Source organism: Anopheles moucheti, chromosome 3, assembly GCF_943734755.1.
Source record: "Anopheles moucheti chromosome 3, idAnoMoucSN_F20_07, whole genome shotgun sequence".
NCBI lineage: Eukaryota > Metazoa > Arthropoda > Insecta > Diptera > Culicidae > Anopheles > Anopheles moucheti.
The window spans coordinates 63,903,361-63,925,594 of record NC_069141.1 but is presented as its reverse complement, the minus strand read 5'-3'; the positions used below and the strand labels follow the sequence as shown (position 1 = coordinate 63,925,594).

Here is a 22,234-nt window from a genome sequence, read left to right as displayed (position 1 = left end):
GTGCATTCTCCCGAACTGTTGAGTTTTTGCGTTTTTCCGCAACAAACGACTTATCTTCTTCTCGATGGCGATGGCATCGTGTGCAGGGCAACGGTTTGCGAGATTTTTCGCAACTCTTGTGATTTTGTGATTCCCTGTATGTGTTGTTCTCGTAGACCTTTCTCGTTTTTTTTATATTAAAACGATGTTTTATGGGTGCCGCTTTTCCGGGAGTGAAAAATTTCGCTAGTTCTCGCACACAGCATGCTCATGTGTTCCGTTCTATTTACGCCACTTCACGAAGGGTTAAGAATATTGGAAAGCTTTCTGCGGGTAGCTGGAGGAATAAATACTGACGCTGTCGCTTTGCCACTATTGCCGGGATGTACCACAACACGGTACGGGGCGAAAGCTCCCGCACTCAAAAGTGCTACGATCGCACATTTCCATGGGACCACGGGTGGAAACGGAGCTAAGCTCGACCTTGGACCTGGGATGGGTGAGCGCGAAAAACGCCGTAAGGTCGTAAATCCTTTCGACATAAATCTTAATTGGCGCTTCATTGCCCGTTTTACCCGTTTCGTGCCTTGTCGCATACGCTCCCATCCAACGTTGTTAAGCTCAATAGACAGGCAATATGTGTCAATGTGTGCCTCTCCCCCTTCCCACGCTTGGCGAAACGAGTGTTGCCGATTCATAATGTATTAAATGGAAAAAAATCATTTGCAACCGTTCGTGATCCGTTGGTTGCTGGGGAAGGGATTGCAGTTTTTTCGCTGATTCGCTCCCCCAGCAGCACAATAATGGGGTAAGCATGCTGTGAAATAAATAGAGCTTAAACGTAAAACTTCCCGAACCGAACCGTCTCAAGTTGCACAGCTCATAGGAGGATATTAAAAGCTTCTCTCCGCTGAGCGTGTGGTGAATTATTCATGCGCTATTGTGTAATAATTTGGCAAGTAAGGAATATTGGGACCGAAATTGCTACCCAGCCTTCTGCGCAATTCGACGCGATTAGATCTGATTAACATCTATGTCGTTTACGATTTACATAATTGCCAATGGGGTAGTGGGTCCCACAGCATCCCGGGCACTTGATTTATTAATACGTGTATGTGCCGAAAACATTTTGCTCTACTGTACGAAGATGTTCAATTGAAATTTGTGTTTAGTTTTATTATTCGTTGTAAATGTTTTCAAACTATATTTCTAATCTAGAAGGATTTAAAGGAATTTAAATTATTAGTTCTTAATTCAAAAAAGCTTCTGCTCTTAAAGGACTTAGCAGGCTGAACAGCGCTTGTAATCAATCAACAATCACACCAGAAATCCAGAAATCCCTCTTTATATCTTCCTCTTCGGATCTTATGTGACCTTATTTATATGAAATTTTGTCTAAAAATTATTAAAGAAACTAATGAAATAATTTGAATAGCACAGAAAATACAATCGTATCACTCGGAGCTCTACAATATTCGAACAACATGAAAAGTACGTAAATTGTTGGAAGATTACAAAGATGTAATTACGCCACCATCTTTGTATTGGTTTATGCCTTGTGAGTAAAAAAATTGAACATATTTAAAATTGTGAAAACAATAAAAATATCTCTTGCAACACTGTTAAATTAACTTAATTCAATGCGTGATATTTTCTCAAGAACACCCACAATTAAAACCAAGGATTGGCTTTTTGTATTGCACTCTACACTACTTAAAACAATTAAACCTCATGAAATGATACCGTACATTTCCCTTGAAAATTTTCTTCATTTGCACTAGTAATTACCTTTTCAAAAAAAAAAACAAAAAGGAACGCTACTAAAGCCGTGATTTTTTGTTTTGTTTTGTTTTTGCTCCTGCGGGAAATCCACCATTAAGTGCCCCACTTTGCTGCCCACTGTGTGGGGTTTAATCACACTGACCTTAATGTTGACACAGTTTGTCCTAGCGTTACCGATCCAATGGACCGACCATCATCGCTTTAAAAGCCACCAAATTGGTTCCGCAAAATGTTTCTAGGAGATTACACGAATTACTAGCACTTCCCGCAGGCTGCACCACACTGCCCAGCGGCTGGACGTGAGTAGAAAGCGACGAAAACGTGCTATAAACCAAAGAAAGAAGAAAGCGGGGAAAAAAATTCTCCTGCAGCAATTGGCTTCGTTTCGTAGTTTGAAGCTAACTTTAAGCGACCAAGCGAAAGAAAAGAAAAGCTTGCCTCGCCTGGCTTACGGGCCCACCCTCGGTAGTCCTCGGGTGCGTGTGCGTACTTGCGATACACATTAAATACTTCCATCGAATGACTCAATTTGTGGAAACTGAAAACCGAAACCTCACACCAAATCACGAGTGTCGCTCGTACACCGTGGCCGGCCGAGAGTCTGACAGGGCTCAAATTAGATTGTCCATCTTCCTTCGAGCACAACACGGGACGGGGGCCAACAGAAGAAGCAGAACGAAGAAAAAAAAAACACGGAGCGCATCTACACACAAAATATCAGCTCGATAAATATATATCACCAGTCTTAAGCCCACCGTACTATCGTTGTGGCCCATCACCATCATCATCATCATCATCAGCAGGATGGCGGTTCTCGGTGGTCGCCGGGGTTTCCTATAGTGAGATGGATGGAAAAATAAAGACTCCCGTGATGAAGTTTTTTTTTGTTGTTGTTCTGCTTCGCATTCCCTTCAGCATTGGACGCCAAAACGTGCCATCGCTACTCGAGCAGCGTAGCCAAGTGTCTTAGGAATTGTTCTAAAGAAAACAAACCTCCCTGTTGGGTAGACGATAAAAAAAAAACAAGACACTATCACTTAGGAAAAGCAACAAACGAACATTTTTTTATCTATTTCGCTTTTTTCTCTACTAACTGCAGTTACAAGACCCTCGCTGAGCAGTTCAAAGGGAAAGGAAATCACGAACTCTGCAAAAAAAAAACAACCAGACACACACACACACACCGCTGCTAAAGAGGACCGTCTACCAACGGGGGCGAAAAAATGGTACCGGAGGACAAAAAGGCCAAGCGGGGAAACAAAAACCCATCACCCATCCTTTCATGCCATCACCATCAGGACACCCCAGGACGACGACGCCCTGCGTTCGTTCGTCCAATGCCGAATCGGTGCAGTGAGGCGGTCAAACGACTGCTGCTGCTGCTGCTGCTACTCCACCAGCCACCGTAACGATAAGTAACGCTTCATTAATCTCCCTCGGCGAACGAAAATGGAATTATCTAAAAATGGTACTGGTGGCTCGCTTACATCGCTTTCCCTGCGCATCAAAATCCCACCACCGTACCATGCGTCCCTACCGTAAAACGCTATTGTGAATCGCATCTTCATCAGTGGTTAAAAATTTGCCGTTGAAACAAACCCACCAGAAGCGAGAGAAGGCAAATAAAAAAAGAAACACATCCTTAAACTTCCCTTCCATTCAATCGGCTCAACTTGATAACGGCCAGTTGGTTTTGGGCACTACCATCTTTTGGGCCTGTTGGTAGGATTTGTGTTATTTTTTTCGCTAAGTTAATATTATAGCAGAAAATCAATTCAAAACAATCACATCTTTCTAGTCTTTCTTGTGGTTGTGGTTGTCCTTGCGTAAATGCGCACAGTCTAATTTCAGTTTCAGTTCCTCAACAATACCCATTATGCCTTATTCTTAACCCCTTCCTGTACGGGTTTGAGCCCATTTTGTAAATATCGCGACCAAGGAAAAAAAATACGAAGCAGAAAAAAAGACCAAAATATTCTTGCCTAATGACCGCCAGTTGGGCTGCGATCGACAGTGCGTGGCGAGCATCCCATTCCGGGGAAAATTGAATTCATTTATAATTTTGCCTATTGTTTCACTTCGGTGAGCATTGCGAAAAAAGCTTTCCTCGAATCTTGTGGGGAGGGCCATTGGGGCAACCTGGTGAAGCGACTGTCACACCAACCGGTTGACCATTGTGCGGCATTCACAATTGGATTTAACTGTGCCCGTTTCGGTGGACACCGCCCCAGAGCGATGGTAATTGAAAAATCGTTTCCCTTTCCACTGCCTACTAATTTGAGTGAAATTGAAACTAATATTTACTTTCTAATTGTTTTTTTTTTCTTATTCTGTAAAATTCCTTTACGCTGATAGTAGATGGAGGGAAATTTGCACTTCCAATACATTAAACAGCGTCAGGATATAATTGTTTTATTTTTATTTTGTAAATTGCTTCTACAAATGTATACAACTTTTACTCTGAATTTGGCTTTAGTTGGTTTATTTCTGAATATTGAGCATTAAATATTACTTTAAATTAATATTTATTGCTTCATTTTTCATTTTTTATTGGAACTTTCAACCTCCAAAGCGCACCTAGAGAGAGTTTTTAATTTAGATCTCACCTCCACTCCTCCTCCTCACCCCCGATATGTTTATCGTCGATTCGCTCCGGATTGGTAGCGATAAATTCGCAATTTTGTCAGCCCATGTGAACTGCTAACTGATAAAAGGCGTCGTTAGTAAATCATGATATCTGGCGAACATCCACCGTCACCCAACTGTCCAACCGATTGGGATGGGGAGCGCACAAATTTCGCACAGCCTACTGCACCGATTATACGCGCAACGAATCAAATGCGCACTATCAACTGGTGCGCTTTAGCGAGAAAGTTGTTCCCCAATAAAACAACAAACAAATTTAACAAAACTAAACCAAAAAAAAAAAGAATTAAAGCTACAACCACAGGGTTAAAGTTTTGGGATTTTTTTTGTTTCTTAGGTGTAAGTAAAAAGTTTCCCAAAACTTTACCATCAAACTATTGCCACAGAAAAGCGTCCAGTTTACACGCGCTCCCGAAAGACCGTCCACCGCGATGGTCGCGGTGGTCCAAACATTTGAAGTTCCACTTTTCTCCTATTTCACTGTAATAGTTTCCCCTTTTTTCTTCCTCAAACTCCCGGTTTGCTTTAGGTTGTGTGGCTTGTGGCACATGACACGAGGTGGATAACGGTGTTAACTCCCGCCAGGAGATAGCGACCATGCTCGCATTTATGTTTTTCGGGCCAGACTTTAATTACGGCGCCCTAAAACTTTCAATTCCAGAGGTTTGCTACGGCCCGTCCCATGCCCCAGCCGGCTTGGGGGACTTTTTTGAATTAAGATGGTTGGCGGAATGGAACGAAGGAGTGAAATTTTAAAAAGAAACTTCCGTAACTACACTTCGTCTTCGTACGCTCGCTGATGAACTATAAAACCGGGAATAGTCGGCAGTGTGGCCGACAGCCCAACCGAATGTGGCTGAAAATCGGAGAACTTTGTACACAAGCACAAGCCTTCGGAGAGTTTCTTTTTGCCCGCTGGTTGCTGGCTTGCCACTGGAGCGGTAAAGCAAAAAAAAAAAGCCAACAACAACCATATATCACTCAGGGGCCGTAAAGAGACTAAATGTCACAGAAAGAACCCATAAAGAACAGTAAGCAAATGTAGCTGGGGCTGTTTGGTGGGCAGTATTTCATCCTTTTAGGCTAAAAGTTTTTAATATATAATCCTTTTGGTGGTTTTTTTAATTCCTATAATAAAATCATATTGCAACGAAGGCAGAGTTTTGTTACATTTTAAAACAAATTAAAGATATAAAGATTCCTATAATTGTTTAACGGTTTGAAATATCTTAAACTATTTAACATCTTTCCCACTAAAGAATCTCCCTGTGAAAGCAACCCTTCATCTTCCAACTACTTGCAAAAGCTTTAACGAATCCGCTTAAGCTTTTTACGAGTGTTCCCCGGGGCAGCATCAAAAAGATTTCCCTGTTTCTCGATGGCACACTAGACGCAACTATAGCTCCAGACCCTTAATGCCCATAACGAAGATGCTGGGACAGAAAAAAAACACACACACATAATGTCATACACCGTAACACGACCACTAGCTTAAAAATTGCAAACATGCATCGCAGTAGCTGCACTCTAGCTTGAAATTAGAATTTTCGGGTCACTGCGCACCACCACCAAGAAGTAGCTGCTCCGATTAAGCCACTGCACGGGAAGATGAACAATCTGACTCGCAGTAAATATTTTTAAATCGCAAGAAACGATTTCAACAAGAATTAAATGGCAAACAACAAACCTTTTAAATCCCATCTCAATAACATTGTCGGATGCACTTTGCCTTTGTATGCGAGGAGAAGCGTGTAACGGCCACCCACCGGCGAGATGGCATCGGAATGGAACCAAACGGAAAGCTCTTCCTAATCTGCCCGGAAAGTGTAAAGCTTTTGGGTGATTTTTCGTTCCATCTCGTCCCGGGTTGGTGGGTCCGGTGAGGTGGTAATAAGATAGATGTAATCCGAGCATTTCTACCACCGGCGGCCAACACCCACTTTTAGCACGCTGGACAGTGTGTGTTTTTAAAACTCAACCACGGACAATGGTCATGGGAGATTGAATTCCGTTACTGGGGGGCCGTAACGGGAGCTGGGAAAATTGATAGCGCCTAGCAGAGCGGACAGGATATCCCTCGTGCAAGGACTTATCACCTGCTCTCAAGCTCAGATATAAACTAGCAAACATTCCCACCAGCTTGACACTTCGGTTTTTCTTCCGGGTGGGGGGAAAGTTGATTGCATCACAATCACGTGTAAGGATTACGGGTGCACGAGCTTGACAAAGAGAGGCGTCACTGTTGACTTTCCTCTTCGCAGTTTGAGGTCAATAATTTCTCATGAAATCTTGCTAACCGTTCGTTTGGTTAGTTTATTACCAGTTTATAGTTGTTCTATATAAGCTTCAACTAACTTTTGTATTTTTGGATTTTGGAAAGCTTTACTGCTTTATTGTTCTCCTTAAAGATTGACAACTTTTTTAAAATAAAAATTACTGTGCTATTTTTAAATAAACCACCGAAATAGCTTAACTTTGAGTGGAACCACCAGCACTCCCTTTGCCCTATTTATATTTGTTGCTAGCACCGAGTAAGCATTCTCCTGTCCAAGAGTCACCACTCCAGTTTAAAAATCCTCCCGGGGGCGATAGCCCAAAACAACAACAGCAAAAAAAAAGTACGCAAGTAAGTGGAACGATTTTCTCCCATTCGTCTCCTACGTGCACAGCTCCACAGTGTGCAACGTGATAGCGCGTATGGAGGGTGGCAAAATGAGAAATGATGTCTTCGTTTACCCTTTCACTTTTACCGCTTTTATTTTCCACCCACCACCCTCCAGGTGAAGGAGGAGTGATAAGACAACACTCACACACACATCGAGGGGAAAGGATGCAAAAAGTGCGGCCAATAAAACGAACCAGCACCGTTCATTGGCCGTTCATTGAAGTTGCATGGAAGTGGGAAAACACATATCACACATGAGATTTTCGTTCATCGTTTGTTCTATGTTTTATGTTTCCATCTTCTCTATTTTTTCTTCACTTTTGTACTTTAGCAATGATTTTTCCCTACCCGTTTGCATGGAGGGAAAACCTTGTGTGTTCCCACCGGTAGGAGAAATAAATGGCACCGTGGCAGAACTCTCTGGTTGGTTTGTTGTGGAATTGTTGGAAATGGATAAAAAGGAAGCCGCACAGTGAATGACATAAAATCATCTAAAAGCAGAGGCACATCCATAAAAATTCATTTCTCTTACATTTAATCTGTTTGGCATCTATTTGATTCTTTGTCTGTAATTCGCGTTCTTAGGATAAAATTTTAACCAAAGAATTTCTGACAAAAAAAAAAGAACATGTTACAAAATTTATTTGTTACTTGTTTAATTTTAAACGTCTTTTTAGCTTTAACGCACCTTCACTCATTTGTTTGAAATTACAACAGAAATATGCATTGCGGTTTACGCTTTACGAATTTTGAAAACTTTACTTATTAATTGTTCTACTAAGCGATTGACAACTTTAATAAAATATAAATTACTATACTGTTTTTAAATAAACAACTGAAATAACTTAATTTTGAGTGGAACCATCGACACTCCCTTTTCCCTATTTATCTTTGGGTTAACATATGCTACATATTATCAAAATTATTTTGTGTATTGTTCGTGAATTGTGTTTACTCTTTGACAAATAAAAAAAACTTGAAATAAATCCGTTTTTGTGAATTAATTCTATCGGCTACATTCAGCAATTGTTTGTCTCTGTTATCAAATTTTAATCAAATTTTTAATTACTTTAGAATTATTCGTTCTAATACTCGATGATTAATTTCCTGAAGTTTAAATAACAATATAAAATGAATTATACAATTGTTTACTAATATAACAGATATTTTCCGGTTATCTTTTATCCTTTAAGCAAAGAATTATTTGTTCTTTACTGTTGCGTTAGATAAGCATTCCTTTCCCTGCTGCTTCAGATTGACCGTGAAGGCAAGGTAAACTAGGAATGATGGATCCCTTCGCGCATTCCCCATATAAAGTAACAGAATCTTTACGCTGTTGAATAATAATAGTAAAAGTACACCGTAGCTGACGTCCCCGAGACAACCGGGACGTTGCTTCGATCGGGAGACGAAAGCGGGACAATTCAACCTGTCGACAGGAAACGTACACCACCACGGCACGATAGCACAATGGGCACGGCCGATCGATTTAAGAGCACTGCTGTACTTTGCACAGGGGATGGACGAACAACATTTCGATTAAGATTTCGTTGGAGATTATGTTACATAAGAAGGATTTTACGTGCACTGAAAGGCTGTGGCTGTGGGAAATAGTGCGTCTTGTGCGTCTGGTGAGTGTCTTTTGTTGCACTGGGGGAGGCTTTTAGTACACCGGCGGGCTATTACAAGCAACAGTAACCCCAGAAGCTAGAAAGCCTATGTGGGCCACAAGGAAAAAAACACCCCAGGAAGGGGTGGATCACTGCACCAGTACGGTGGGAGCAATGGCCTATTGGGAACGGTTTTTACCCACCCACCCCCCCAAACTAGACCGCCATATTTACACGCGGAACTCGGCACAAATACGGGCAGGCATTTTTGCAAGAAATCTGGCTGAAATGTGAATCTCGCATACCTTTTAGCAGGGAGGATAATGTAAGGATTGATAAAAGATTGATTGATTGATACTGTACTTGTTGTCAATGCGGGTGTTTCCTACTGCGGCAAAGCGGAAGAGGCCACCGACGATGACCCAAACACTCTCATCCCCGGTATGAGGCGGGATGCTATACTTGGCTTGTCAGCGATGATAAATTGATGCGGTCCTGATTGGCACGTCCCTTTATCATCGATATCTTCCCACGGCAAAGTGTTTTGCGGTTGTGCGGTTGTGAGGCTGCAAATTACATGCAGGATTTAATTCATCCGCATTTGCGAACAAGGGCCCAAACAAATGCCCTTTGACCCATGAGAACGGGAGGGGAATAACAACGTCAGCGAGAGCGTTATTGTCCACATCGGTTTTGCATATTTAGTTTTTTTAGTAACCATTAAACCCACCAGATTTGGTTGCATTGGATGCAGGTTATTAGACCTAAAATGATAGAATCATTTCACATTTTAATCTCGTATCAATCAGGCTTTTATAAATCTGTTTCTTAATCCATCTTTATGCCTTTAAGAACCATATACCGACATCTCTTTTCACTTAGTATCGCATAATAGTAAATAGTACCTTATTGCCATGTCCCAGTATAATGTTATATTTAGTGCATAGAATTGAACAATCATTAGCACAAATATATCGTACACATCAATATTGATCTCAAAAACTTTACAACCTATCTTTACACTAATAGATAATCCATTTCACTTCACGCCACCGCATGCAAACATTACAGCTCCGTAACATAAAACTACTGACCGACCGGAAAAGGAACGTACCAGCATGCCACTACAGGACACCCAGATGGTTTTACTGCCTCCTAGCGGTGGAAAGGAAAAGGAAAATTAACCCGGAAAAAAAGGAATCCGCTACAATCCATCTATTTATCTAATGAATTACTTATCTCGATGTTATCCCATCGCTTCGCTAAAAACGATCGCCAGCGGTACACGAGATTGGTGTAACGGTCTTAGCACGGCTCATCAATTTTCTTCATGCTGTCGGCCCGTTGTCCGTGGACCGAGTGTCCACCGTAACCGAAAACGGTCGTAAAGTTAAAGCACGATATATCGTTTCACTGCACTGTGTTTGGAAGAGGGCAGGCGATGGGTGATAGTAGTTCAATTCAAACGGAAACGGTTAAAATTGCTTTCAAGTGTGGTGGGAATACTTCTCTTATACGACACGACTTAAATGTGGATAATTTTAATATAAGAGTCAAAATATTATTCCATAGTGAAGTATCTTCGAGGTTTAACTGAAAGTTATTTAAACAAAAATTTAGAAATTTTGAAACTTATCATAAATTTTATTGTTTTTTCATTAAATTGTAAAATTTTAACCTCTACACAGCCATTGTTAGAACGACTGCTCTCTTGTACAAACAAGACGAATTTGATTGCAATTCAACAAATGTCCCACCCAATCCCTCCAGCCATCTGGCCTCCAGATCAATGGACAATTAAAAGATACAGCAACCACGCGCAAGAGTACAGCATCGTTTGCCACAAACCAGAACCGGTTGATCCACTTTCGCTACACGACGACACAAAATCACATCACACAGCGCATTGCCATCGTATTTTCGGCACACGCAACGCCAGATCGTTGATATGCCGCGACGCACTACCGTACGCATACACTTATTTCAATCCTTCACGCTCCTATCCCGGAGTGGGGCATAAGCAACGAACGAAAAAAAGTAATCTACACCAAATGTCCTACAAGTTAGACAGGGTTTCCACACGCATGCTAACCGCGTTGTTGTGCGAGCAATTCGAGTGGCAGCAAGTACCACCGAAAAAACCGGGCTCTGCGTAAGCCGGTGATACAACCATACACGCGCGGGGAAGGATGTGCGGGCCCGCGGGGGTAAATCCGCAAAATATTGTCCCTCCTTGTCCATGAATCCTTGCGGAGAAGCGATTCCGCACGACGCGAACGCGATAGGATACGCACTAGATATTATCAACGGGTTTCCTTACCCGTTCCACGTCGGTCACTATCACCACATGCCACAGCCATGAAAATCCTAACGGCCCCGGCAAAGGACGGTCGGATGCTGTGAAGCAATTCTCGTGCAGCCATCACGTCTAGTGGGGACGAAGATGTACAACGACGATTCTACCGTCAACGACGACGACGTAGGGATTGTCACGGATAATGCCACTAGATGGTGGTAAATCGACCCAACAGTATCCCAGCCATCGGCCACCAGAGGAGGCAGGAAAGGAACCAGGGCACAGGGACAAAAAATGGCCACTCGTACATCCCGAGAACGGATTACGATTTAACGCACGATGCCTTCGGTTTTGTCGCACCACACAGACCAGGCCCCTTGGGGGGTTTTGGGGCGCGCAAAGATACTGTCCCCTCCCTCCCAAATACGACCGCAACAGAAAAAGGATGGAATTTGTTTAATTTAATTAGTGGCCAGAAGCATTCCTCGGATATTAAAGCCTTCGGTAGTATTAGCAATAAATTATAAGCTTGTTGTCGTGCGGTATTTCGGACCGCTGTGGCAACTGTGGCCCGAGACGGAAAGGGACGCGTAAACGGCAGTGCCGGCAGCCCATAATGTTGGGCGCCCGGCCACGTTCGGGGATGGATGTCGTCGATGTTTTGATAACAACTTAATTAATAATCTGGAAGTGAATTTGAAGGAATGACCTTGTTTATCTTCCCGGCCTTGCTTGCTTCGTGCTGCCCTCCGTGTGCTTGGGCCTTGACCGACGGGATGCTTCATGCGTTCGGCGTTGTGTCGCCCAGTCGCTGGTAGGCACGGTAGCAACATAATAAATACGGGGGTATAGTGGTCATGCATTGTCCACATTCCACTGGAATGAAACTCTCAAGAAAAATCTTTCACCCGTACCCGTCACTTGTCTGAGTGTCCGTGGTGGCGGTTGTTGGAAGACATTTGGAACATCACATAAAACAAGCCACCGGAGGCTGGAGAGGGTCGAAGATTGTCGTCGGAAATAAAGTGCCCCAAGGGTTGAGGTTGTGTATGTGCTTGATGGGAATTGTTTAATTTCGAACATTGTTATCCACTACATGTTGAATGATGGTCAGTGTTACGTAGGAGTTAGCTAAAAGTAATGTGCATCATGATAACACTTCAGTGCAATAAATGCACAATAAATGGAAATGATTAAATTAATTGAAAAATATATTAAATATTAATATTTTTATAAAAAATTGTGAAGCTTTATCTTTTCCCAGACATGTTTTATAAGACGCACAGTAAAAAATTATTCCATTCGCACTTGTTTTTTTCAATCTTTTCCAGCATCCTCAAAGCTATCAATCCATCACCACCGTGATGGATCGTTCGTATTCCCCTACTGCCAGTGGCGGTTCTTCCTAATCCATCTAACCTCCCCCCACGATCGGCCGACGCAGCGAATCATCCACGCATTCGCACTATTCGAGCCTTATATTCATATATTATCGTAACGATGTGCCAATCATCTCCAAAACTCTACAATGGTCCGACCTGCCAAAGATGCTCCCTTTTGTCCGTGAATGACGTAGTAAGCATTTATTACCTGCCCAAAGTCGTTGCCATCCGTTGTCAATAGCAACTAGCGGCGTTTTCTTCCGGGGGAAATTCTCATATCTAAATAGGCACCGCCCAACAATCATTCCGTCGGTTGGCCGACTCGTTTGGCTACCGATTACCACTGACGTAACCGCAAAGGTGGACACACGGTCACGGAATAGGGCCGCAGCAAACCTCAACCCGCAAATACAACTCAATTTACAGCGTGCAAAATGAATCGTCCAATGCCAGAGTTCGTCAAAATCAATTTATCACCATCCGGGCAAGAGCCTAACACACAAAACCCGGGCCACCAAAAATACAAAACATTAGTGCGCCTTTCGTGTGGGGTGTTCCGGTTTATATAAAATGTTGGCAGCGCAGCAACCGGGCGGCAGAGCATCGATAAAAAAAAGCGAAAACAAACCAACCGGACCACCAGAACCGTGGCCACTTTATCGGAACCTTTCCATCAAATGGACCGTAGCGGCATTGTTCGGGAAAAGGATTTTCTTTCAAGTGTAAATTAATCATCCTGCCGTCCAGCCTTTTCGGTACGATGTCTTAGTCCACTCTTCCTGGGCCTCTCTGTCCCCTTCCCCGCTTAACTCGGTTGCATCTTTCGCTGGGCGGGCTAAGGGTTACTCTACGTTGAATCGACCAATACAACCAACAACACACGCCTAAAAAACAACATCCCCCATACCGTCTATGAGAAATTGAATCCTCTTTATTATCACCGGCCAAAAATTACCATTTCTTTCGCTACCAAATGGTCAGTCCCGGTACGAATCACACCTCTCACAAAAACTTATTGAATAAAAAAGATATTACTCAATATCTTCACAGTCCCTTTCATCGTCCTCCCACACGCCATCGATACGGCACTTTCCCGATACCCGATTCCTTTGTCATCCGACCCGGAGAAAGGTTCATCGGGAAATTCCTCCACTCGGGTTATAGTGACAACGAATAAAAAAAAACAAGATCCCTCCTAGCCAACCTACTTTGGGTACGCAAAACAGTAATATAATTCGACGGTTTCCCCGAAAAAACATGGAACATCCTTCCGTGTAAACCTGTGAAGACCAATTGGCGATCGGTGTGACGGGAGATGCCAAAGAGGGGGAACCAGATCGGAAAAGGCCAATCGGATGCAAACAAATGAGAAGCAAAAAAGTTTCCCCAAAAACCATTTTATCGTTTCCGTGTCTGGGGGTCTTAAAAATAAGTCATTTTTTATTTCCTCACCACTCACACCCCTAAACACCTTTCTTTGGACGAGGAAACGGCTAGAATCCAGGCCGACAAGGATCACTGACATGTTCTGGCCGCCGTAGTACTGAGCCTTGATGGAAAGGATGCTTGTTTTTCTTTGGTTTTCTGTTCTTTTATTTTTTTTATTGAAAAGGATAATGCACTTCTCGCTGTCCCTTTCCTTACCGGACCGTACAACTGGTAGATAGCCTCAATTTATGGTATGATACTCTTCCCCCCAAGAATGATTTAACATGCTACGGAAGAGTTTCTTACTAAATCTAGAATTTCATATGATAAGAATATTCTCAAGCATTATCAATCCAGAACAGTTTCAAAGTTTGCTAGGAACGAAAATGCACTAGCAGATTATTTGCTTCCACAAATAACATCACCCTTTCTACTGCAACATTAATGAATACATATCCAATTGTTGCTTTTGCACAAAAAGTGTTCGCCAAAAAGAATTCAACTGCTTCAGGTTACCTTTTACAAAACAACACAACAAGCTCCTCAAACGAAATACAACAGTTCGAACGCATGCGTGATTTTTCTCCCAAGCACGTGCTCACCACGCCAATCACCAACGAACACACCGAAAATTTGAATCGTGCCCACACTCAACTGCTCGACTTTTTTCGATCACTTTTGACAGCTGACCGAACAGCGGCCGTCAAACGGATCAGCTGTGTTTATTTACGTACAGTTTGTAGTGAAAGTTTTTTCTTGTGCTTTGTTATGCGGGACAATCTCATTTATTTTGAGGTTAAAGTGAGTAAAAAACTAAGGGAATCGTCATGGCGGCATCACAGATGATGGCCGTAACGCTTCTTACGCGGGCCATCGAGTACGATGTAGTTGGCCGGAAGCTGGAAGCGCTTAAACTCTACGAAGATGGCATTGAATCGCTGCTCAAAGAATCGAAAGGTGACGCATTACATGAACACCCGTCGTTATGATTGGCGTCGTATGAATCATCCTAACAGCTACCTGGGTTACCCTGCCCGTATGCTACATCATTGCAGCTGAAACGGATCCGAAACGAAAACAGCACTTCCAGGCCAAAATTCTCGAATACATGAACCGTGCGGAACAGGTGAAGGAGCTGGTAACGCGCTGGAAGAGCAAAGGTGTGATAAGTGATAAAATTCACATCGTCGAAGGTAGCACCGGGTACAGCTACAGTAGAATCTTTGGCAAATACTTGACCGATGAGGTGCACGAGGTACTAATCGAGGAACCGTACGTGCGGGATCACTATCAGGTGTGCAATTTGGTAATGCTATGCGAACTCGTCGTCAGTAGCTGCCGGAACGTGAAGTACATTCAACTGCTGACGGTTAAGGACACCAAAACCAACAACGAGCAGGGACGAGCATTCGAAACGCTGAAGGAAAGCTTACACAAGCATGGGGTTAAATTTGTGGTCGAATATTCCGAACACATGCACGATCGGCAAGTGATGTAAGTTGACTTAGTTACAACGAAAGAAAAAGCTAACACCATTGCAATATAGCTGCTTTACTGCTTCTTCGCTATTTGCAGACTTAGCAATGGCTACGTCATTAAGATTGGCCGCGGGCTGAACTACTTCAAACCGTCCCCAAGTAAGTACAGTCTCGGTGCATTCAACTACCATTTCCGGGAGTGCCGGGAAACGAACGTGGATGTGTTTTACTGTCCGGAGAATAATAAATCACGACTGTGAATGGACGCGTCGGAAATTTGATGAGCGCAAGCAAAAAAGCGACCAATAAAGCACACAAATAAACAAACCCCCCACCCTCATTGTTTGTGCACCGCTGTGTGTCCGAAAGCTCATCAAGGAGCACTTCACTAATTGCCATCTCTAAACGCTGCAGAGATTTCCTTCTCAAGTGTTCTTTTAGCAAGATGGAAAGATCTTTTTCCCTTCTCTCTTCGGTGTATGTGTGTGTGTTATATGTGTCGTTCACTCATCTTTCATGCCATTCGGATGTCCGCGTTCGATCGATGGCTCTTGGCAGAAGTTGATTTTTCGTCCTTCGGTTGGCTCATTAATTCGCCATTTCTACCGACCGTGCTGTCCTGTCAGCTTGCCTGCTCATTCATTCGCTGTACAACACCGAACGTTCGGATGGACACTTTTGGGTGTTATTATTTCTTTTTCGTTTTGGTTTGCTCCAAGGCATAAGCAGTGCGCTGCTACTTCCCGCCAAGAACCTGTGTGCCAATCCGCACTGCAGTGGCGATTGTTTGTGTAATAATTCATAACTAATGACTAAAGTTGATTGAACAAACTCAGTCAGGGTCGTCGAAATTGGAGCTTCCATTCTCAGCACCGCTCGAGTATTCGTGTTTGGCAAGTATCTTCGTTCTTGCGTACCATTTGTTAAATGAGGCAACAGTTTTAAGAAAAATATTATAAATTGTATTCAATTAAGTAATATTACAATAGTACAAATAAAGCATTTTTATATGGCATCAAAATACTTCTTCAATGCTATAGTAATATTTATTTCGCAAAGAAAATGTTTTACTCAAGCGACAGGAGGATACGCCGAAGGGATAAGATGTTGCCTTACTGTGAAACATGCTGGCACGGAAAAGTGCCGCAAACGAAAACAAATTCATTAATTACAATCGCAAACCGTCCCAACGTTCTGTTCGGCACTCACTCAAAGTTTGCCTTCCGGCCTAGTATTGGTCAGTCAGTGCTGCTCGGGACAGAATATTTTTTTACTCCGCTCTGCAATTATCAATTCTTAAGACCGCCGGGCTCCGCACGGTTCGGAAAAGACAGTAATGAATCATGGCAACGGGTTACTGTAAACATTCAGTGCTGGAAAAACATTTCAATTAGCAGGAACAATGTTTTCGGTGAGTGATTTATGTACAAATTTTATGTCGTTTAACTTTTTTTATTCCTCCTTTTACCTTCATAAAATTATAAGCCCTATAAAAAGTTCATCGTTGGATGATAATCAGTTCGCCTTTCTTTTTTAATAATGTTTATACAGAAAAAGTCCTATATCTGAAGATGTTACAGCGAGATGGCCTTAAACATAACGCGCATAGGTGCTAACGATGTGGTTAGCACCCGGCGCCACAAACGTGTGCTCTCCGGCCTGATTCCTGTACTGATTTAAAGCGATTGCACTGACGCACCGCATATCCATTCGCTCGCCTATCCGGGCCGCAATTTCACACGTAAAGTCCGCACTTACCACGCGAAAGCGTAACGATTTGCCACGTGCCAGCTGAAACTCCATCAGCTTCTGGCCGATCGCACGGCGCCGGAAATGGGGCTCCACCGCCAACACGAACACATGGTACGAGCGGCGCGATCGGAACCGTCCACAAACATCGCCCGTGTGCTCAAGGTGGGCAAACAGTCGTAACATTTCGGCCCATCTCCGCGTTTCTGCTGACGGTACCAGCGCCAACAGTTCGTCCGCCGTTCCCGGCTTAACGCAGCGTGCGATCGTAATACCAACGATCGTACCATTATCTTCCTCGATCGCCAACGCTACCATACCCTGATGCACGAAGGACAGCACGTACTGGATGTATTCCTCCGGTGGTCCGAGGCCGGTTTGGTTCACTTCCAGATAGGAGCGTGTAAGAATTTCCTCGGGGAAGTAAAAGGCCAGCAGTGCCTCCCGTATCCGCTCACATTCGCTCGGTACCGCAATGCGGTACAAGATCTTGGAAAAGCCTCCGTTCATTTGGCAAACACACGATTAAGAGGCGCGGTTTATCAGCTTTGTCCCCACAATACCGTCAAAATCAACAGCGTTCCTTCATGATCCAGGAGATTAACAAAAAAACGACGTTGCAATTCTGCGAGCAACAGCTGGCTACTGACGAATGGTTTTGCTAGTTGAAGCCGAATTCGTTCGATAGTATGGCGCCTAATCTCTTCCCTTTGCATGCCCTTTTTCAGCTGAGGCAATATGTTCGTTCCAGTGTTGTTGCATCGAATCGTGGTGTAACGTGTTTCACGTAGGTTGCTTATCACTAATGGCTAGGGCAGGCATATGCGATCATCTCTAAAAGAAAAAGTATTGTAACTTAACTTAACTTAACGTTACTTATTTTTGTTCTTCAAATGTAAAGTAAATTAAGTTTATTTTAGCTAGAGTGCAAAGAAAATAAGGAAATATCCTATTATACTTGTTACTGTATAAAATACAAGTTTGTTTATATTTACAAGCTTCGTTAAAAATTTTTCTATATAAATTATATAAAATAATTTATTTATATTTCGACACAAATTACGGTAAAACTCAAATAAGGTGTAATAACTTATTTTTGCTGCTTTCCCAAAAGGTCACAAGTTTGTACCAGGTGGTAATTTGAACCGATGATTGATAAGCATTACAAGCCACGCTTGTTCCACCCACCAGTGTACATAGGAACACCCTTTCATGCCTCATGCAATCGTCCCATGCCTCTTTACCGCTGGCAACAAAAATCAGCTGGCGCTATGTAATGTATGAAATGAACAATATAGATTGGTTTTGTTTATAAAAATGTGGTGTATAAACATACTTTAAAAACATTTTTTATATTTTTTTGAATTAACGTTCATGTCTACGTAGGATCTTGATAAAACATTGTACATTTGTAAAATACGAAATGTTCTACTCAACATGGACCCTGTAAATAGTTTAAGAAAACATTATACAAACAATTTATAATCAATCACCAAGTAAAGTTAGGTAAAGTTCATTATTAATAAAAAAAAATGTTAATATTCAAATTGCAAAAAACCTATTCAAATTTACAAATATTTTAACACAATTGAAGAATATTTTCAAAAGACATTATTTATAATATTATCTTCTTCAACTTTACCAAATACACTTTACAGCCAAGAAAACATGCTGCATAAGCTTGTAATACAAAATTAAATACATGAAACGAATTCACAACTGGTCATCGTTTGCCAGTAAAACACCGACCCCACACGCCACGGCACGGTACATATTCCCACCGGCCGTATCTCTCCGGTGCAACTTTGATAAATGGCACAAGTCACTGGCAAAATAACATTATGTTCATGCTTCTTCTGCTGCGCTACTGGCCACCAGTTCGCGGGTAGGAGTATGCACCAAGACAGGCACAGCTCAGCCATCAGCTTGTAAGTGGAAGGAATCGTAATTTCCTGATGCAACCATGCACCCATCTTTCTTAACGGTTTCGTTTTGCCGTGCCATTCTGTTGCTGTGCCCTTCCCGGCTGTCTGCCGGGCACGTTAATCTCGTTCTTTAGTTCTAATCCGGAAGCATAAGTTCAGCGAGGGATGATGCGGGGAGGAAAATAAAAACCCCGGTCGGAGGCAAAAACCTTTCTGTACTTTCCGTCGAGGGTCGGTAAGAAGAATGAGCAATAGTGTTTGTCACACACAGTGAAGTAGTATAAACAACGGTAATGATACCGACCGTTAGTTACTTTTCTCCCGCGACCTTGTTCCCCCCTTGTTGACTTAAGCCAGTTTCGCTTAAGCGTTGCCGGGGTTGAATTGGCGAGCGGGTATTAAATTTATCATGATCATCGTTATTATCGTTATCGTCGTCGTCGTCGTCGTCCGCTGACAACAAAGACAATTCCCGACGTTATCCTGCCCGGTTTTATCTCACTTTTTCTCTCTCACCTCCCACCGGCACTCAGGGTCGGATGCGAGGATACGAAGCACCGAAAGCATCTGATATCGCTGCCATCGCCATCTTAAGCCGTTAGCCGTATTTCTAATCTCTATCATTAATTCAATTACAATAATTGATTCCGTAATTATTTAAAAACGTTCGCTAAAGTCGCAGACGGTTCTCCGAACTGGTTGTCGTTCGTGGAATCCGTGCACCATACTGCTCTGATACTTATCAGCTCAGCCGTCGGAAGCGGAATGGTTTGTTGAGACGCTTTCTGCATTTTAGAATACTGCAAACCTTTCACTGCCAATTGTTTTGCCAAATCAAACGAAGCCGAAATCGAATAAAGCGTTCATTTGCAAAACCTCCACACTGCCCTGTCCACGCAAAGAAGCTTTCAAGACAGTGAAAAGCAAGGTGTAATTTTTCCATCCTCCCATAACGGGTTTTCCGCACCATTCAGACACCCTTTTCGAATGTCTTTCGTGTGACATCAAATGAATTGTTGGAACATAAATTTTCAATAAGACTAATTGTAATTAACGAAAGCGTTGGCGACGGACGTCCCAAAAGTCCGCAAAACCCGAGAACGAAAACGAAAACGTAACGAAAAAAAGGGGTTCGAAATTGATATTACTTTTGCCTGCCACCGTGTGATTTTTGCGGCACCAACTTGTTTCGCGTTAGTCTGTTTATGGAAATGAGCATACGCAGGCTGCGTATGCTGCGTATGCCAGACTTACGCAAAACGGAGACGAATCACCCAGGACAACCACAACCGGGACAACCCCCGGTTGCCGGGCGCTGCCGACGGTCGATCACCGTTTCCGAAACGAATTTTCTAATACAATTACGGGGTCGGAAAATTAATGGCCACTCGTCGCGCAGTGTGTGTGTAAGGGCATTGCGGGCCGCGTTCCAGAAGTTAAGATTCGCGCTCCGGCCAAGGTTAATGGGGGGGCTGCAGATATCGCTGCAGATAGGGCGACAAGCTTACCGGGGTTAGTTTGGAACGCCGAGCGCACATAAATCAGGATAAGATGCATACATTTGGGTGAGAAAACCCCCGGCGGACCATAATCCAAATAAACTGCTCCTTCCAGGCGGCAATGGCGAAAGAGTTGTCCAATAGTCAATCATTTATGTAGAAGAAAAACAGCTAAACAGCGCTAGCAATTTAATTTTATTTGGCAAAGACATAATTTATATTTTTCCCTATGTTTAGCTTCATTAACATTTTAGTGTTTCATAGCCTGTTTCAGATATAAAATATTGGATTTGAATTATTGTTAATAAGACATGAATAATTCAACAATTAGTCAGTATTATACTTGAGAAATGAAATAATTTTATTGAAAAACGACTTAAAAGTGTTGCAATACCCCTTACTGACTCGAAAAGAGCGACCAGTCAAATGTTTCAATCGATACCAAACCTCCGTGACAAAGTTCCTGCAAACATTGAAAATCATTATTTGTTCGTACTAAGATCGATCGTAAATTACACCCTAGCCCCGGTAGCCGAACCAGTATTACCGACTTGACTGATAGCCAAAACCTATCCGCAGACAAATCGGCCTCATTTCTTTCCGGAAGTGGAAAACATTTTCCACCACGTTTTTGCGCGTTGGTGACAGGGAACGTCCACAGGAATCCCTGCCCTGCACAGGGAGGACAGGCCTTAAGACGCGCGGTAGCATCTTTTCTACAGCGCCCCACAAACCACATTTCAAACAAACCGAAAACCACGTGAATGCTAAACGATGTACACACCCCACCCCGAAGGGTAAGTACGGCCGGCACACGGGGGAAGAAAGTGGCCAACCGTCAACAAGCAATATTTACGTAAACAAACCGCAGCAGAGAAAACCTGCCCTGCATTTTGGGCGCGGAACGAAACAGAAACTATTTGCCAAAAATACTTTTGCCCAGTTATTTATTGTGCCCGCCATACGATCTCGGTATTCAATTTGTCAACTGTTCCGTTGGCGTCGCGTCGCCACTACCGGCACCCTCAGCGACCGGCGTGTCTCGTGTCAACCGTCAGCACTGGCGTTAGGCATAAAATGTCGCCACCGAATGTACTTCATTGAATTCCATGCATGGCGTCGAAATCCTGGATGGAAAATTTCGGACTATGTATGGTTTGCTGGAATGGTGGTGTTTGGTGGTGGAAAATGTACGTGCTGAAACTATTACCACCCATTGGGCCCCCAAACCCCTTACTGGTTCGATTCGAATCCGTTTCCAGACGATGGTACGATTCTTGATCATCCCGGGCTCTTGCGGTAAAAAACTTGGCACCGATGGAAACGAAGCTGCAAAAGTCGATCTTGAATCGAACAAAAACCTCAAGGGTCCATCTATCTAGTAGGCACTGTTGAAACGAGCTTACACAAACCACCGACAACGCAGACACTACCTTCAGGAATGAATGATTTTATTTTCATCTTCAATGTCCTTTAGGTACCCTTCTTGTGCTGGCACTTTACCATATTGCCACAGGTGAGAAATGTTCATCGATCCTTGCGATTATGTGTGAGATAATAAATGTTTTCCGAATAATAGTTATTATGTTTTCGGTGTGCTGGCTGACACCTAGCGTAGCTATTCGTCGCCATAGAAGAGGGCATTTTAGCCGATTGGAATCTTCAAAATGGCCATCCAGGCAAGAAATGGATTTGAAGTTTGGGATAAATGTGAATTCTATATCAGTACAGATAAAAGGCCTCTACTACCCCAATTGGACATGCAACATTCTAACCCTTCTAATTCTTCGAAACA

General features: G+C 43.0%; 2 protein-coding genes across 3 annotated transcripts; one reads left to right on the top strand and one right to left on the bottom strand.

The window, feature by feature from the left end:
- The first annotated feature begins 14,540 nt into the window (after positions 1–14,540).
- On the top strand, positions 14,541–15,587 carry LOC128303869 (MIT domain-containing protein 1). Of its 2 annotated transcripts, none has more exons than XM_053040949.1 (3): positions 14,541–14,745; positions 14,844–15,282; positions 15,364–15,587. In XM_053040949.1, the coding sequence occupies exons 1-3, from the start codon at positions 14,616–14,618 to the stop codon at positions 15,524–15,526; spliced, it is 732 nt and encodes a 243-aa protein (XP_052896909.1). In that variant the 5' UTR covers positions 14,541–14,615; the 3' UTR covers positions 15,527–15,587. The 2 variants fall into 2 exon arrangements, with proteins under 2 accessions (XP_052896909.1, XP_052896910.1); XM_053040950.1 differs by having other exon boundaries at positions 15,335–15,547.
- Positions 15,588–16,856: 1,269 nt separating this feature from the next.
- LOC128304997 (arylalkylamine N-acetyltransferase-like 2) lies at positions 16,857–17,525 on the bottom strand. The gene has a single exon (XM_053042265.1). The coding sequence runs from the start codon at positions 17,523–17,525 to the stop codon at positions 16,857–16,859; it is 669 nt and encodes a 222-aa protein (XP_052898225.1).
- Positions 17,526–22,234: the final 4,709 nt, after the last annotated feature.